The 18,890-nt window shown below is 41.7% G+C and overlaps 1 protein-coding gene across 1 annotated transcript; it reads right to left on the bottom strand.

Moving 5' to 3' along the window:
* Window positions 1–8,358: 8,358 nt before the first annotated feature.
* On the bottom strand, window positions 8,359–18,580 carry angptl2b (angiopoietin-like 2b). The gene is made up of 5 exons (XM_003445624.5): window positions 17,929–18,580; window positions 12,600–13,504; window positions 10,715–10,908; window positions 9,497–9,767; window positions 8,359–9,396 (listed from the first exon to the last, which is right to left on the bottom strand). The coding sequence occupies exons 2-5, from the start codon at window positions 13,486–13,488 to the stop codon at window positions 9,197–9,199; spliced, it is 1,554 nt and encodes a 517-aa protein (XP_003445672.1). The 5' UTR covers window positions 13,489–13,504; window positions 17,929–18,580; the 3' UTR covers window positions 8,359–9,196.
* Between the last annotated feature and the right edge of the window lie 310 nt (window positions 18,581–18,890).

Genomic DNA, 18,890 nt, shown 5'->3' with positions numbered 1-18,890 from the left:
AGACAGGTACCGTTCACCTGGCAACAGGCTGGCCAACAGCGTGCAGTGCACCACTGCATCCAGTGCTTTGCATTGCGCTTTGTTAGGTAAGGCTTGGATGCAGGGTACCCTCCGCCCCCTGACCCTACCAATGATTTGGATGGCTGAGTGAATATTTTGAGCAATATAGTACGTTTTATTTTCTTCTAGCTGGGGCTCTGCTCTCACCCTTTCACATTAAATCTCTGGCCATTTTTGTTAGTTGGGGTATCTCTGAACTTCTGCTTTCTTATATGTATACCTTTGGAATACTGACATATACAAATGCACACTTTTAAACTCAAAAATGACCAAATAAGCTTATTTTTTCACGTGCGCAGCCACAGAAAGCACAGGTGATGAGAATACTACGTCATCCTTAAATCCATGTGTGTTTTTCCTAAAGGTGGCAAGTCAAAGGCTCTGCTGGGAACAAGAACATTTACTGTGGCACTAGAGATACAGTAATGCCATTGTCATTGCTATGAATAACACCTGCAGTCCTGCTGCTGTGGAAAAACAAAATCTTAAGAAAGGCCAAGAGCTAGTGAACTTAACTGCAAACTGGGGACTTCTCTTCAGGAAACAGAACACTGGAAGTGATTAAAGGAGAAATAACTTAAAGCCTCAAAACTCTGTCAAACTTTTCAAAAAGTGTCTTTTATCTTTACCTGATACAGCAGAACGTTAGAACTGGTTGAACTAATGAAAAAGTAACTGAATACATGCAGAATACATCTGTTTATGTGGATAGTGCATTTTTATGCCAACTAAAGCAAGACAGAAATGCAGTGAGATCGGCTGAAGTGAGGTTTAATGAGAAACCACTCTGATGGTTAATCATGTGTGAAATTTTGTGGGGGGGCGGGGTGTTTTGTTTAAATGTACCATTTGCTCAGAATGATATCATTTAAAGAGATTTGCTGAGGCTCGGCTGAAAAGGTTCCAAAGCAACCTTTGTAGCATCTGTAACAGCTTTTTTAAAAAACCTTTTGTAACTTGTGAGTTAGCGTCTTCGTGAGTTGGCATGAGATTAACAAAAAAAAAATGAGAGTGAGAGGAACCTCTGTCAGATTCCCAGAAACCACTCCTTTTCCCACAGAAACCTTTTTATGTTGTTCATATTTTCCTTTATTAAAACTAAGCCAAGCTGTTTCACTGACGTTGATTCATGATCAAGTCATTTTGACTCACAGGAAACTTACGGTTTAGAGGCTGTCTTTGTGATAATCAATTTGGCCACAACTTACAGTCATCTGCCCCTTTGTTAGGTAAATCTTGCACCAGGGCAGAGCCTGTTTTGCCTTCAGAACTGCCTTAATTGTTTGTGGCATAGATTCAAGGTATTGCAAAGATTCCTGAGCGATTTTGGTCCATATTAACATGACAGAATCACACAGTTGCTACTGATTTGTCAGTTGCACATCCATGATGTGGTTCATCTCAAAGGGGCTCTGGTGACTGTCATTATAGGTCCATTTTCAAGCTGAAGAAACTATTTTCAGATGATTTGAGCTTAGGATAATCATCAGCCATCAGAAGATAGCCACACACACAGGGATAAACATAGTTACACATATCATCCTAAACTGGTACTAATAGGTGCAAAATGCATCCCCACACTATTACACCACTAATACCAACATAAACTGTTAATACGAGGCAGGATGAGTCCATGTTTTCATGTTGTCTATCTCTAATTCTGACCCTCCTATCCAAATGCCGTATCAGAAATAGAGACCCATCGGATCAGGCAGCTCTGCTGAGCTTGCATGAACTGTACCCGCAGTTTCCTGTTAGCTGACAGGAGTGGAACCCCGAGTGGAACCCGGTGAGGACTTCTGCTGTTGTAGCCAGTCTGCTTCAAGGTTTGACCTGTTGTGAGCTCAGAGATGCTCTTTAGTTACTGTTGGCTTTCTACATTCTCCTCTGACCTCTGGCATCAACAGGGCATTTTTTGCCCAGAAAACTGCCAGGTAGCTGGATATTTTTTTTCTTTTTCAGACCATTCCCTGTGAACCCTTAAGATAGAAAATCCCAGTAAATCAGTAAATGTCCCAGTAAATCAGCAGTTTCTGAAATGCTCAGACCAGTTCATCTGGCAACAACAGCCATTCCACATTCAAAGGCATCTGAATCTTCTTTCTTTCCGACTCTGATGCTCATTCTGAAGCACGTCATCTTGAGCATGTCTACATGCCAAAATTCACTGAGTTGCTGCCATGTGATTGGCTGATTAGCTTTCTTATAGAGTAGACATCAACCAAAGAAATAAGCACTTTGCTTTGTTTTTCTGAGGGTTTGGTTAACTTGATATTTGGCAGCAATAATCCATCAGCTTTTTACAATATTAAATTAAATTTTAATAGTTTCCAACAGACATGCGGTGGTGCATGTTTTGCTTTTATATACCAATACACAAACATTTAGGATTTTAGATGCAGCTAAAAATTAATTGCTCTCCACAGTCTGAATAATTTCTTGTAAATGAGTTTATCAAACTAATGCCAGATAATAAAGAAGTTCGTATGTGGGTCTTTGTGTCCGGCATCTGTGAGCAATTATTGATCGAGAGAGCAGTGGAATAAAAATGCAGGGAGAACGGGGTTTGGCTTCTAGAGGTCACGGGTTCCACATGGGAAAAAAATCTACCATGCACGAAACTGAAGCATCACTATCTTCAAAGATGCAATAAATTACACTGATAGAGATTTTTTAGTTTTCCATCAATAAAGATGCCATGCCTGCAGTATTTTTTGGGAGGAGGGGGGGTCTCCGCGTTGTGTTGCATAACAATTTCCATTGTGCTAAGGAAAATTCCTCTTGTTGACCCTTGAGAAATTTCCTCTGAGGGCCCTGTGCAGAAGTTGTAGACATTCTGGAAGAATATGAAACAATGGTCACGACATGTGCTCTAAAGCTAAAAGTAAATCTGCACATCTCCAAAGATCAAACGCTGAGCTTTTGGAAAATGGGGACAACGGGAAAAACGGTGGGGGGGGGGGGGGGGGGGGGGACCCGCGTTGTTAAATCCACCATAGTTAGACTGAATACGTATAATAAACAATGACGTGGCTATTCTTCCAAAGAAAAGCCTTGCCGCATTATTATGTGTTTTTATTTTTAAGCTTCTCTAATAACTCCCATATGCATCACAATCATTTTACTTCAGCAATTAGGAAGGGGTCAAATAAACGACTCGGAAAAATCTTTACTCCTTTTCCTTTTGGTACTGGGTGGCGCACAGAGTTGGCTTTGCTCTTTGACAGAGAGACGGTGACAGTGACGGACTCTAGTCGAGTCCCAGTCGGGTCACCTCAGAGGAATGCTCCATTAAACAGATGTCAGCACTGATTTCAGAGACAGACTCTGAAACGATAGCATAGCATTCATACCAGACGCTAAAATCCAAAGAAGATGGCAGACAAAAAAAAAGATTAACTTGATGTCACTTTCTTACCGTTAGTTTAAAATGTGTTGCAATTATGCTTTCATTTTACACACGCACACAACAGAAAGATGCAATGATCTGGGAAACATTAAACGCCTATATTCAAGGTTATAAAAGTACAAATACTACCTATCAAATGATGAAATTGCATTTTAATCATGGAAGCAGTATAAACAAAACTCAGTGGGAAACTTGGGATGGGAAAGTATGAGAGTAGTAAAGAGTAATAGTAAAAATATCTTCAAGGGGCAAAACTACAACACAGCATTGAAAAGCCATGATCTTCCGGCCCTTGGACGGCCCTGCATTAAAACCAGACATGGTCCTGTAGTGGAACTCACTGCATGGTCTCAGGAACACTTCTTACTATGAGTGAATACAGTTGTACTGCGCTTCACTGATGCATATTAAAATGCTGCCATGTAAAGAAAAAAAAGATCCAGCCTTCTCTGGGCCAAAGCTCACATGAAATGGACTGAGGCAAAGCGGAAAACTTTCCTGTGGTCTATGCAATCAAAATTTGAACTTCTCTTTGGAAATCATGGAAATTGTGTCCTCTGGGTTTAAGAGGAGAGAGAGCATCAGCATAGAGTTCAGCAAAAATGCTTTAGTGCACATCTGTGAAGGCCCCATTAATACTGTCCGATGACATACAGGTTTTAGAGCAACAAATGCTGCTGCTGAGATTTTTTTTTATTTGGTTTTCGGGAAGGGATCTGATATGATTGCTAAATTTATCAATTTTATTCTTCATTCAGAGGAAAGAACAGGGAGAGGTTCTTTAATGTGTAACATCTGGATCAGCTTAAACATAGGTGCAGCAGCCTGAACTCTCTTAGGCAAGCGTTCTTGTCATTTCTTTGAATAGTCTTCAGGAATAGTTCTCAGGGATTCTTGAAGGACATTCAAAGGTCTTGTTTGCATGTTGGGTGTTTTTAGTTCCATCCTTTGTCAAGATGATCCCACACTGTTTCAGTAATGTTGAGGTCCAGGCTCTGGGGAGGCCAATCCATGACTGATACTGTTACACCGTGTGTTTTTCTATCCAGGTAATATTTTACTGCATTGGCAGTGTGTTTGGGACCATGGCATCATAGTTAAAAATCTGACTGTACTTTCCTGTGTGTACACATTCATAAATTTCTACAAAATCCCAAACACCACTGGCTGAAATGCAGCTCCAGACCTCCCGTATGTTTTACTGATGGCTGCAGCCTAGTTCTTGTGTAATTTGGCATACTTCAGCTTTTCCCTTCTTTAAGAATGGCTTCTTGACAGCGACATTTCCTCTGAGACTATTTTTAATGAGGTCAGTGACCCGTGGATGGATCAGCTGAAGGTCCAGATGCATCTGGATCTTCAGTTTTTTTCCTGTTTCTTAAGGACATGACTTTCAGATATCTGCTGTAGATAGTGTTTCAGACCCACCATTTCTTCTTTTATCCTCCACTTTTCCAGTTTCCTCAGATGTTTTAAAGATACACTGCACACCATGCCAAGATATGCCAGAACTCTATGGAAATCATGTTGTTGCTGTAAAAATGCTATTCTACGTATGCCTGTCAGATTGTGCTATCTTTGGCATTTTTACATAGATTCAACTAATGAAATGGTAATAAATGATGTGTTTTTGCAACAGATTGTTTTTTACAAAGTGCCTAAAGCTGCATGTTAAAGTTGGTTCTCTGCTAAGTTGTCTTTTATGTGTAGACTCAACACTGGTTAATCCCTTGAAATAAATGTCTTTTTTTTTGCTTGAATAATTCATAGGTCAGTGTTAAGTGGCTGAACAAACAAAAAATATTCCTCTGAAAATGATCAGGTCCAGGAGCTGAATTAAAAATGTGAAAAAAACTCATTGAATAACCTTCAGAAAGCCTGGAGAACTACTGCTAAAGACCACTTTGAAAAAATGGACTTACACTAGTTTTGACCTTTCCCTGCTGTGAGATGTCAGAGAGACAGAGAGAAGCAGACAGGAAAACTCTGGTCAACTCATTTGAGTTTGCATTTAAATGAAAATAAATGAAAACGTTTGCAAGCATGCAAAGAAAAGCTGTTGATGTGGCAGCCATGACATATCACCAAGCTGCTGACTCTTTAGCTGTTGGCTTTCTCTGTATAATCTAAGTTGTTCACAGTACAGCAAACCCTGAATAATATAGAATTGAATTCAATAGATCAACCCGATACATTGGCCTATTTTCACCAATACTCAGTCTAGCTTTAAGAGTCAGGATTGGATTTATCTCAAGTCCGCGTATGGAGTCAAAGCATCCCTATTTACTAAAGCAAGACGATACCATATCACATTTTGTACTGATGTAACAGTAGTAGAGCATTAGTAGTAAAAAAATCCAGGTGCCAAACGTGATTTTAGATCCATTCAGACCAATTTGTAGAAGGTGAATCAGAAATATGGAGACCCAGAACTTGTTGACCAACCTAAATCCTGTTCAGCAAAAATGATTTAGCCCTTTGATTTCAAAACCAGAGCTGTCGGTGTCCTGAGTTACCAAATGCTTTCACTTGTTACTGTGTTGTTAACAGAAGGCATGATGCAACACGGAGGGGAGTTTACTCCTGCCCAAACTGTTTTGAAACCTATACTGCTGGCATGAAATTCAAAATGAGCACATATTTTCCAGAAATCACACCAGAGCTCTCACTTTAAACAAAATACTGTGTATGTCATCATAAGTTGTATATGGAGCATTTTCAATTAAATATATAATTTATTAATGAATTTATTGAAAAGGCTATCAGCATTTTTGATTTTATTATTCAATCTTATTTTGCAGTTATACTGGCTTCTTCTTCTTCTTCTTCTTCTTAAAAAAAGTTTTACCCTGACACTGGCTCACAGCCACTGGAAAATGGAAAAAGGATACAGTGGAAAAGTCACCTCCCCTTCACAGTCCTTTCATAATTCTGGATGTCAAAACATTTAACATCCTGAACATAAGTGTTGACATCTTCCGTTCAAGGATGTTTTATGCTCAGAACGTTTGTCACACAGGAGTTCTAATAGAAGAATTTCTTTAAGCCTATAATTCACCTCAATTTGTTCATCATATTTAGTTGAGCTCTAAATAATTAGTGGTTAATTACAACTTATGTGACTTGGACAGTCCCCTTGGTGGACGTGTCTGTTTTGCTCTGAGTAAAAGCATGAAATGTGCATGGTTGATTTCCCCCAGAGAGAAATTTGTTCGGTGGTTTTTATTGGTATGACTACATTAACTCCAACATTGACGTGAAACGGCTGCTGGTGGTGGTGAGGGGGGGCAGGAAACAAAAAAGTTTTTCAATTGAAAACACAAGGACACTGACTTTTACAGATGTGAAACAACAATGGACGCCAAGTTTGAAGGTTCAGGTTAGAAGGTTCAGGAAATGTGGTTCTTTTTGTGCTGAGCGAGCGCTATGTCAGCTCAAGGTTTTCCATGTTGGTTGAGGAGTTGGGGCCACCCTTACTGAAGGTTTTCCATAGTGGTGAGTCCTCAGACATACCCGGCATCCAAAGAGTCTGTCGTCTGTGTTTATGGAGACGATGAAACACCATCCTGTGTTTTACCACGATTAGGTTAATTGACAAAGCAGATTTAAACTGGTTATAAGATGTAATTGCTGTAAAAAAAAAATGGTGTTAGTCTAACTGGGAAGACTGGAAGACTTGGTACAGAGTAAAATTTACTGTCCCATCCATCTTTACTAAGTACATAGCTTATAATGTTTCAGTCAATGGGATGAATGCCTTCCTTTGTCCCATCCACAGCCTCTTTGTTATGAAGGAGAAAGCTTTTTAACTTTTGACTTATAAGCCAGATATAACAGCCAATGTTTGTCAGTTTAATGTTGAACAAGTGTCTTGGCTGCTGTCACATATTCATATATCTTTACTTTGGCAGCGCAAAATGCTAACATGGTAAATTTTGAAGTGAGGCAATTTAAACCGCAAATGGCAAAGATTTCCTCCGTAATAATCGGTCTCAATAGACAATCTTCGATTATCTTTGAAGCTGTCAGTCACAGGAATTTAGTTTAAATTGATTTGAAATGCTCTGCGTTCTGTCCAGACCCTTTTCAGCTACAATTTGATCTCAAATATGACATTAATGGAGTTTGGTTCATGTCAGTGTTGAGTCGTTTTTGCTTTGTTTTCCAGCTGTCTTTGGAAATCTCATTGACACATAGCGAGATAAAGGTGGTTTCTGCTGTCAGAGTAAGGGGCTGCTGGATGCATTAGTTTTACGAGCCTGTCACATTCCATTAGTCATATTTGGTACGCTAACTCTTCGTCCTATGCAAATACTTTCTTGACAGTGTTTGAAGCATCTTGTTTTTAAGCTTTTTAATGATGTTATGCAAGCTGCTGAGTTGTTTTAGAGCAAATTAAAGCAAAACAGAATGTGGTTATTGCAGTAAAAGACATCATAAAAGCAAATTTGTGAAAAGCACTGTATGCTGCAAGGTAGCAATTATGATGAACATAAAATACTGGCACGGTGAGCACAGGACTCAGAAGAAGTTTAAACGAGCAATACTCCACTTATAAGTCAGTTATTGGGGTAATTTGCTTAGAAACCTTTTACGTAGATGAACATTTATCCGCAGTAAAAACACAAAGTATTTTGCACAGTTATTCTAATGAATATTGCTCAGATTATTAGGTTATATCTCATAAGCCACATTCTTAATGCTTCGGTATAATAAGGAACATCTGATGATTATACACTATGTGATGGTTAAGCTTTTAGAAGTGTCTTAATCATAGAAAGTTGCATTAAAAAGGAAAAAACCTTGTCTTGTTGACTGTACATTATGACTACTCAGTGCCTACTCGCTGACGTTACTGACCCACGAGGCACAAATAACAGAAACGTGCACAAGCTGTACATATTTTATTGCAATTACAAGTGTCATGACAATTTTTAATACATTATTTTACAATTTTCATATGTACAAACGCAATTTGTTGGATCTGCTGACATCAACAAACCACGAGATTTATACAGTAAATACAGTGCTTGATTTATACAAGCAAATTTTATGATACCTGCTCAAGCTATTCAAGATTTCAAAATGTATATAAAAAAGAGTTTAACTTAAAAAAAACGTTCCATAAAATACTGTCGATCAGGCTTTTGTACTCGCTAACAGTTTAAGGTTTATTTAAAAAATAAAAAACAAGACAGAGACAGAGAGAGAGAAGAGGAAAAGAGGAGATGAACTGTGCAGTTTTCAAATTGGAAAAGAAAAAAAAAACTGGCCAAAAAAATCAAGGCTCTATTACAAGTTAATAAATCTAACTGTTTCTACAAATTGCACTTTTGAAAAATGAATGAAATTTAAAAAAAAATCACTGGATACGTTTCCTGTGTCAACACTATATATTGTAGGGTCCCTAACTTAAAGCTACTCCCTCACATCCTAAAGGGTCACCTAAGGTTCTTGTCTCTATAATAACTTCTGAGCAATGAGCATGCCTTCATTTGTCTCATATCTTACACTCAGAATGTACACACCTCAGAAAAAGCAGGGAGCAAATGTGTAAAGTTGTTATGGAGATGAGTATTGCCCTAATGTTGGATATTGCACTTTTATCTCAATTTACCTTGACCTGGTTTTAGTCCCCCCCCCACCACCAAAAAAAAAAAGAATAATAATGGCCTGTAAATAGTTTGTTTAGGGAGGCATACAGTATAGTATATGTTCCTTGGACGCTCAGTGGAAGGTGTTGGGGTTTGGACGGATCATCATGACTACTTTCTTTAATGAGTATGCTCCTCCTCTGAACTCTGCCCAGTAGACTCCATCTTGGTAGCGGCTGCGGTAGTGTCCTCCTCTGTACCAAACTCCATTCAGATTAGAATGGGCACAAGAGTTGTACCACCAGCCTCCCTTCTGGTAATGGGCACAATTTCCTTAAAAACATGGAAAATAAACGAGAAACAGTCAAGCTATGCTCATAAACATGGAAAAATTATTGGAGCTAATCTGCCGGAACGTCACCCGGATTTTTACCTGTATACACATCGTGGTCTCTGTCCAGTGTTGTGAACTGTTTGCCGTTGTGCCAGGTCAGCGAGTCTCCAGCATTTCCATGGTAGCGGCCCACCCTCAGCTTGTAGAAATCAGCTTCAGACTCCACCCTGAAGCTGGCATACTCCGCAAACACCTTTCTGCCAGACCAGTCCTCCAGCGTGACCAGCAGTTTGTAGTTTCCCTGGTTAGTCAGCCAGTAGATGTTCTCTAGACCCAGCCAGTACTCGCCGTCAATATTGCCAAAACCTTGCTGTGAAGTGCAGTGATAAGAAAAAAAACATTATCAGTACAATTAGTAAATCCTTTCTGAATGTTGTTTGAAATGCTTTGAACGGTTAGATTGGACGGCCGGGGGGGATGATTCAGGGTCGTTGCTCCTGCTCTGGAGATAATTGTGAGTTTTATCTCTCTTTTCTTTTCTTTTTTTCTTTTTTTCGTGGTTGTTTATCGTCAAGGAACATTATCATAAATGGACCCTTTGAGTCGAATTTATAGCTTCAGTCAGTTTTCCAGATTTCCACTGTTATTTTGTTATTGAGAATGCAGCAGGATACAGTGCATTTAGTGTGAAAGCCAACATACTTGATCCTGGCTCGCCACTATTTTCTGGCTCTGGTCATATTATAAGTTGGTTTGTGGTGTTTCAAATTGTGGAAACACTTCTTTTGATGAGTGCACAAAGGCAATTTGAGATCTTGTGTGGTTTAGAGGTTTTTTCGCAAAAGTTTCTTTTGTTCCTCTGAGCTAAGATTTAATCAGGAGTCACGGCCTATAAATGTTTACCTATGAACTCCGTCTTCCACTGTAAGAGGTTTCCCATTCAAGAGATAGATTAAATTAGTTCCCCTGGGTAAGTGGTAATGTTCTCCACAGCCCTTCATAGCCATTTATCTGATAGTTCTGATGTAATATTCAAAAAGTATTTTTCCAGAATGTCAGTAATGATAATACAACACACTAACATGACTTCCAAATGCAATCCAGTGTGTGTGAATTTGTCTCAGAAGACCACTGAATGTTGCTGAAATTAATGAGTTATTAGGCTGTGACGTATGCAGGGGCAATTAGACACATGGAGAGCTTAACAGTCACCGATTCATTGGTCACTGACATCTGGTTAATGTCAAAACACCCTACATAAGTAACCAGCTTCCCTCCAGACCATGAAGTCCTTGATCTTTTGTGAAGTTGTCGCACCTTGTATGTCTCCCAGTTCCTGAAAAAGTTGACAGAGCCGTCCACCCTCCTCTGAATCACAGTCCAGCCGCCTGGGTCGTGCCTCTGGTCACACCACACTTGCATAAGTCGGTTGGCATTCTCTGGCTTCACCAGGTACATGCCACTGGTTGCGTGTCCGTCTTCTAGGGCCTGCAGACAGTCTCTAAACGGGCCTAGACAGAAAGATTAAAGCATGATGTGTACACAGCATGTAAAACACACTCAGTTGCAAGTCTTTGCTCAAAGGTTAAGAGTCAGAAAAAGAGAAAAACTCAGAGTGACACAAAGAGTTACTGTACTTTACCACAGGGAATCCCAGTTTTCTGCACAGGCTCTCATTTTAACAGTAGAATTGACTTTGGCTTCTACTATCACAAGGGAAATGGCTGCTGATTGCACAGCCAAAAGAAACACTGGCATGAGGGCAAAGGGAATCCTGACTACTGAGTGATGAAACAATAGCAAAAAAGTTTCAGTCATGTATAACACGTTAGAGTTTCGCGTGTGTTTATATTACCAAGACGTTAATGTTATTGCAGAGGGGAAAGAAACTGCACAGAACAGCCTGAGCAGCATCAAAACTGCATTATTTTTCAGCAGCTGTATCTACCCTAATTTGAACATGTGCCTGTATTTCTTCCAAGCATAGCAAATATGGTAAAAACACTCATCTGCAAAAATGTTAAAATGTATTTAAGTTCTCAAGATTGCATGCTTGAGCGGTTCGCTAACTGGCCCGTGTTACAGTTTTTAAATGCAGAAAGAAAGACAATTATGGGCCGCACGGAGCATTGGAGGTGGTGGATGAGGTCCATCAGTGTTTTACAAGAGGAAAAAAAGGAAGCATATGAAAGAAAGAAGCAAAGAACGTGTTGTTATACACATGTTTCTGGTTTCAAGAAATCACTGTGGATGATATCTGTTTCATAGTCCACTCTTAGCCACCCATTTACTCTCAGGAATGTCTGTGTTGGGCCGATACAAGCCAGAAAGTTGCCCTGCCCTGCCCTTGCTCTGTTCTGCCTGATAAAGTCTGCTTCTTCAGTGGAACATATGACTGATTCTTGCCTGGTTCAGCTGGAACAAATGACATCATTGACTCAGGGTATCTCTTTCTGTTTGTAGTTACACCCTCCCTTTTTTTGTGTGTAAGACTTCATCCTCATGTTTTCTGTTTGCCTTTCAAATCCCTGTCTTCCTCTCTTTACTTCTTCATGGTGTGTAGCTTTCTGTTACGGTTTTGAATAACTTTTTGGGGTGTTAGTTGCATGGCCGTGGGCAGGAAATTACTTGCCTCCTTTCAAAAATTGATACAAAGGCTACTGTTCACATGCAGCCTGGTGAAAAGTGGCATGCAGTGGCACGAAATGTCAACGGAAAACGCTCCCACTGGAAACGCTGGGAATAGTCCGCTGTTTTTCCACCAAATGAAAGTCTTTTAATAAAAAGGAGTGGCGGTGTACTATTCATTGCAACTGATCCCACCAAATGCCCTTCGCATCAATTCTTAAATCTGCACACACATGTTCAAAAGGACAATGGGCTTAGGGCCAGGTATCCATTTAGGCACACACAGTTAACCGTGCTTGTGTTTTTATGCGGGTTAAATCGTGGCAATTTGATGATATGCATCTGAAAAGGCAGAAGACAACAGCGTTTCTGTTCTCACGGCCAGCTCTCTCCTCTAGGAATGTGTGGGACAAATTTAAATTCGCTATGACTATGAAGAATGGGTGTTAATGATTAAGAGGTTCACTCACAAACACCGTCTTTGTTTGCGAAGGCTGTTTGTCATGGCAGCTGGTTTGTTTTGGTACCAATGCATCAAATACAAATGTTTTCTGTTGGACTCTGTTAGACTCACCAGAGGGCTTGTCAGTGGTAGATGGGCTGTGGGTACCAGTGGGCATTGTTGGAAGAACTGGTGGGAGAGACTTTTGGTCACTCTGGATTTCATTGCTGATTGGGTTGTTGATGCGTGGGATTACAGGCGGCTGGTAGGGCTTGTTAATAGGAGGTGAGGGTTGTGGTGGTGGCTGAGGCCGCGGCTGGGGCTGGGGCACGGGAACGTGGCGAGGAGGAGGTCGGCTCCGGCACTGCTCCTCCAACACGGCAATGAGAACCGACTGGTTGGTGGCTAAAGAAGCCAAGTGCTGGTATTTGTGCTCGAGATCTTTGTATCGACTGGTGAGCTGTTGCATCTCAGAGGTTTGGTTGAGGATCTTGTTCTCCATCTGTGCCAGTTCTAGCGCATTGTCTCTCTTCCTGATGATCTCGTGGAGCAGCTGCATGTACAGCTGAGTGACCCTGGAGTTCATGTTTCGACTCTCTTTCCTCAGAAGCTTGACCTCGTTGACGATGCCCCCATCCACCTCGACCAACTGCTGCAGGGTCTCGATCTGCCTCTTCTGTTTCTGTAGTTCCACATTAAGCAGCTCTAACTCTTGTTTGTTGACCCGGTTCTCCAGCATGGCCTCTGGCTCCTTGGAGTTGACACAGATGGCTCCAGTCACTTTTTGTTGAGGTACAATGAAAGTGTAGGAACATTTGTCCTGCTGCTGGTCAGCTGGAGCACGTTTGCTCCTTCCTGCGTAGATAAAATCTCTTTCCAGACCCTCCTCGCTGCTCTCAAATTCTTGGGTACTGCCCCTGCCACGGCTGCCGTCTGAGCGACTCCCCAACGTCTGCTGGACTCCACAGGCTAGTCCATAAACTAGAAGGAGCCCTAGCAGGACCACTGAAGGGGGCTCCATGAGTTAGCGTCCAACTCTAAAGAATGCAAGTAAGAAAATGGAAAACATGGAGATGTTTAGGGGGAAACTATCAAACTGTTGAGCAGAAGACTGCTGCTCACACCTATGCTCAATTTGCTACTTCTAGATTTAAAAGCACAAATAGGAATAAACCAAAACCTTATTTTGATACAATATCAAGAGAATCTTGACGTTAACATATGTTCATTACCAGAAAGAGCTTGCCCATCAAGATACACTGGTTTTATCTTCATTAACCGCAAGAAACAAACGGGTACAGAAGCAGCATCCATACAGATGTCAGTGTAGGCAGGGCAGAAGTTGGCAAAGATACAGTCAACTGAAAGAAAATGGCTCACTTGCCCTGCTGAGTGTCACAGATGCATTATATTCATGCGTAATCCATAAATCTGAGTGTCTCAGTGTCTTTGCTGTTCATATCACTGCTGGCGTGAGCAGACACTGTTGCTTTGCCTCTGGCTTTAAGTGTAATTTACAAAATATGCTGAGCCTGGTTTGTTTAAATTGAAGTCTGAGCTTCAAAACCAATACATGCAAACGTGGTTTGAGAGTTACTAACACACCTCACTGCCCCGAACAATGATGTGCTGATCTCTTTAGTTAATTAAGTCGCTGGTAGGAGCGTGTGCTTAGCTTAGTTTGTCGTTCTGGCTGTGGCTCCGCTTGAGCGACTGCCACCGCTTGTCCCTTACGCACTCCAACATGCATCTGTTCCACTCTGCAGGCCTGGACATCTTTGCTCATGGAAAATTTGAGACACCACCAGATGATGCTATTCAAAGCGCTGTTTAAAGTATTGAGCATGTTGCATCAGTTCTGTGTATATATAGCTCCTACCAAAACTGGGAAATTGGTTGCATTCAGACGATTAATCATGAGTCATGAAGGAAATTCATCTTAATTTGCAGACTTAAGAAACGCGTCTGTTTCTGCTTTGACCGCGAGACTGAAAGCTTACTTTAGCATTCAGCATGAATATGAATGAATAAAGGTAGCTAATATTATCCTGATCTTTGCTTGATTGAATCTGAGATAAAGTTCAGTTTAGAAAATCATATTTCCTGTGTGTAATTAAGCATTTCCTCAAGGGTTCAGGAGAATTAAAATATCAGCTATTCCTCTAGAATTCATTTATTCTATTAGTAAAATAAGTTTTCAGAGTTTTTGAAGATCTGGGGGAATGTGCTACTGGTTGTTGAGGTAAATGCAACTCCTGCATAAGGATAACAAGGCCTGTAACTCCTTGGGCAGCATAATTGAAAGCTGCTGCATATTGGATTACAGAGGGGTCCTGTTTAACACCTCCTCGGAGTCAAAGTGGGCCGGCCTAATCATAAAGCATCACAGAGAAACCTATATTGGCTGTGTAACCATTGCCAGCCATCAGGACTTCCATTACATATTTGTTATTGCTTATCTTTGTGTAAAGGACCATCTAACATATAACGGTGAGCACAAAATTGGGAAGAGAGCAGAAATGTTTTTGTCTTGTTAATCCGGGCGTGTAGCCAGCGCATTAGATTGGAGACATGGAGAAGAGAAATGCAGCACTGTCCAAGATCATGACCCTTGGCACATTTGACTCTTCTGGCTTTATCTGTCTAGAATCAAATGTGTAAACACTTTCTTACTGGGAAAAAAAAAAGTCACAGAAATGATCTTCTGCACAGTTCATGCTAGTCTTATGTAACCTGTGTTTTTGATGTCATAGTTTACCCAGCCAGAACATTTTTTTAAAAATTACAGTACAAAAGAGCATAAGGTCTCAGAGGTACTTTGGTAATACAATACTTTAAAGCACTCGTCACCTATGCAAAAAAAATAATAAAATAAATATGTGCACAGTTTCTTCTTTAGATAAAGCACGAAACTCTTCTGTCTTTCAGAAAAGCAAATCCATCTGACAAAGCCCGGCTCAGCGAGGGCATCTCTGCAATCGCTGATTGATGCCGAAATTGTAGTGTCAAAATATTTTTCACACTATCAGGTCTGACAGATATAGTCTTAAAGTCTTACAGATCAAACCCTGAAGAAGTGACTAATAATAGCTTACAAGTAAGCCCGCGGCATGATAATAGAGCAGCTCAGGGCCTGTCCTGCAATGTGCTGATGACTGTATTTGTCCACGGCTCCTGCGGTTTCTCCCCCCGTGGAACATGAGCTCTGTCTCAGAGTGTGATTTGCCCCTGCTGTGGAGGACTCCCATTTTGGACGTAGTTAGCCTGGAATCTCCTGCTCTAGGCTTCTCTACACTTCAAAGCTGAGGGGAAAATGTTTGCAGCTTGCGGTGAAACGGGTGTTCGCAAGTGTAATGCAGTCTGTGCGTGTCTATGAATGTTTTTTTCCCTCGTTAATGTGTTTTCTAATAACAACACTTGCTGGCTTTCAGTATCCCGGGGGACAATAGCCAGTCTCATCTGCCCCAGCAGAGGCAGCATGTTATTACCTTATCCATAGGCTGCCAGGGGGATCAGCGGAAAAGCCTATACCTCCTTATATGCTGTTAAAACCCCCCGTGGACTTTATAGTCCTAAGATCAGTCCACCTAAACAAGCAGCTACTGACCAGCAAACGCTGCAATTATTGAGTGGTGCTTAAAAGTGCCATATCCATACATACTCTGCTCTATGCCTGAAGGCATGTGATTGAATGAAATGAGTGAGCCTTCTCGTAGCAGTCTGATTGGCAGCTCCTCTTAGGTAATTTCCTCAAGTCTGCTTCACACCAACATGTTTTGGTTTTACTGTTTTCAGGTGGTAAGTCTGTGTTTACACGACTCCTCTTTCTGGATTTTACTCCGTGTTAAATTAAGTGTGATGGGTGGGTGAAGGGGGCGAGGTCACTGTGTCTCTGACCAGCGCCGTGGTCATGCTCAGCACATATTAATTAGAAGGTGGGCTGCCTTGCTCCGGCTGGCCCATGCCTCTCACCCCAGCCCCTCTCATTTCAGAGTGAGCATGGCATTCCAAACATTCTTCGTCACCTCATTAGAGCGAGCCGCCATACTCATACCGAGAGTCAGTGGCAGTGGCGGAACCGAGCGCGCCGGACCCTGTAGATGGAGGACCACTACTACGCCCCCACCGCCCGCCCCTCGTCATCTACCTATAAGACGCTGCTGACCCGCTTCATTCATTGTCCTGCTTTCTGTGTGAATGCATCACAATCACACCATCATCATCACCCTCAACAGGAGATCACAACACGGCTACACAGCATCTCATTTGCCAGTTGCCAAAAAACAAGCGGACACTTTGCCGCGTGGCTTTGTGCTGCGTGTTCAAATTAGCGCCATCGCTGCAGAGAACTGGCAGAGTCTCCTGCATGACACCCAATAAGTGTTGGATCAGAGTCAAATTCAATCTGCTCATGGTAATCTGCACTATTGCTTTACCTTGAGGCGAACCTCATTCTTTCCTCAAGCATGTAATCCTTATGAGCGTGTAACATTGAGGCATGATTAACCCCAGTTACCAGCTCGGCATTTATTTTTGTAATTTTCACTGTCTACTGAAAAGTGGAGATAAAGTTGGTTTTTTTTTTGAATGTAGGTTTTGTTCCACTCGATGCTCTTTTTTTTCCCTCTCTTGTGATTTCAGACGGGGAGGCAGGGGGTCTTGGGAATTGTTTCGATAAGTTCCAGCATTCTACCTCAAAGCCCCCTTATCCAAACACCACCCTGGCAACAGAAACAAAGACGAGATTCAACCGCCTGCTTCCCTGTCCTCTTGAGTCCAGGGGAACATCCTGAAGCTGCAGTGTGCTTAACATAGTAAAGTTGTCCTTTTTTTTCTCCCCCCTCTTCATAAATGAGCAGTTATTTATAGATAATAAAAAGAAGTCTTGTGTCCGGCACCATCATAAAGGGCTCTTCATACGTAAAACACGTACAGGGCATGTCCCTTCATTTTAAACTTTAAGCCCCCTGTGTTTTGAAAAAAACAGAGGATTTTTTTTCCTAATGAGTAATAAAGAGGCACTTCACTATAGAAGCTCACTCACCAGCATCCCCCTGTGCTGAATTAACCTCCCCTTGGCCAAATCTGTCATAGTCAGCATCAGCCCAGTTAGTCACCATAAAGCATAATTACCTTTTGGCTACAGGCAGTGAGTCAGATGACGGATGCTGCATGATGACTGCTGAATTCAGGATTGGGCAGAAATCATTAAACCAAGTACAGAAGTCTGACTTCATCCTGCTGTAACAAAGCGAGCTTAACCACACTACTAGAACTAGTTAATGAGACCGAGTCCACTCACAACTCGCTACCTCAAGAAAAGTAATTTGCTTTTCTCTGGAAGATAATGTGTTACACGTAAAAACGAGCAAAGTCATTTTTGAATGAATGCAACACCCTGTTGAAATAAAACAGACCCTAAGGTAACTGCAGATTCATGACAAGGTTACATCATGCTTACGAGATAATTGCACAATACTGGTGAGGCTCCTTCAGTTCCTTTGCCCTCCTGCCAGACTTGTCTGAAGTTTCTTATGGTTGAACGTCATCCCAAGGGTGAAACCTGCACCCCCGCGTAGTCCTCTCTGCGCTCTGCCTGTCTATAGTTACTCAGCCTTTTCTCACCTTGGTCCACTCCACCGGTGGAAAGGTGGCGTTTCAAAGCCTGTTGTTGTAATTGTTAAAAAAGTTTAAAAAAAGACTGTCAGTAGCCAAACAGAACGTCAAGTTGAAACTAATCTTCAAATATTAAGGAGATTGCTCCCAAATCCACTTTAACAAAAAAAAAAAAAAAAAAAGTTGTGAAGAGAAAAAAGCGACAGCTGGTAACGTCAGCCAGGTGGCAGAGGTAGTTTCCTGATCGGCAGTGAGAGTCTGAGGCAGGTTGTGTGCTGCCCGTGGCCCGTTAGGAGAGGACTGTCACTTTCCTGTGGGCTGAATCCATCACTTCTGCCTCACAGCTCTAAGAGGCTGTCTCTCTCCACTGCACCTCTCTCTCTCTCACCCACCCGCTCTCTCTCTCTCTCTCTTTCTCTCTCTCGTCTGTGCTTTTAAATGATGAAAAATTGTGAAAAAACTGTAGTAGTTTCAGTAGTCAGAGCCCCGCACCCCCACCCTCAGCACACACACTTAAAATGAACACATTCTTTTTTTAAAGCAACAGCCTTCTGTCTTCTACCCCTCCCCCCATGGCACAGAAGAGATTCACAATCACGCACAACACAAGCTACACACTCACACACACTCTACTCAGATTTCCAACCCCTGCCCCCTGGCTACTGGTTCACCACCACCACTACCACCACTATTTCTGGCTTGGATTGCACGGTTCTCCTGGTGTTGGACAGCAGGGCCGTCAGACTGATCACATCCTAACTGAGCGTGAATGAGCGCTCGTCCTGAGAAAGAGCCTGACGGATGGGA

The sequence above is a fragment of the Oreochromis niloticus genome, linkage group LG12, assembly GCF_001858045.2.
Source record: "Oreochromis niloticus isolate F11D_XX linkage group LG12, O_niloticus_UMD_NMBU, whole genome shotgun sequence".
Classification (NCBI taxonomy): Eukaryota; Metazoa; Chordata; class Actinopteri; order Cichliformes; family Cichlidae; genus Oreochromis; species Oreochromis niloticus.
Note: the sequence above shows the minus strand (reverse complement) of the source record. Positions and strands in the feature narration are given on the sequence as shown.

What these genes read in the sequence shown, in the direction of transcription:
- angptl2b (XM_003445624.5), bottom strand. Translation starts at nt 13,488, where the DNA reads ATGGAGCCCCCTTCAGTGGTCCTGCTAGGGCTCCTTCTAGTTTATGGA. An exon ending in GGAACTGGGAGACATACAAG is followed by an intron (nt 9,768 to 10,714) that starts GTGCGACAACTT and finishes TGCACTTCACAG; the next exon opens with CAAGGTTTTGGCAATATTGA. An exon ending in AGACCACGATGTGTATACAG is followed by an intron (nt 9,397 to 9,496) that starts GTAAAAATCCGG and finishes CATGTTTTTAAG; the next exon opens with GAAATTGTGCCCATTACCAG.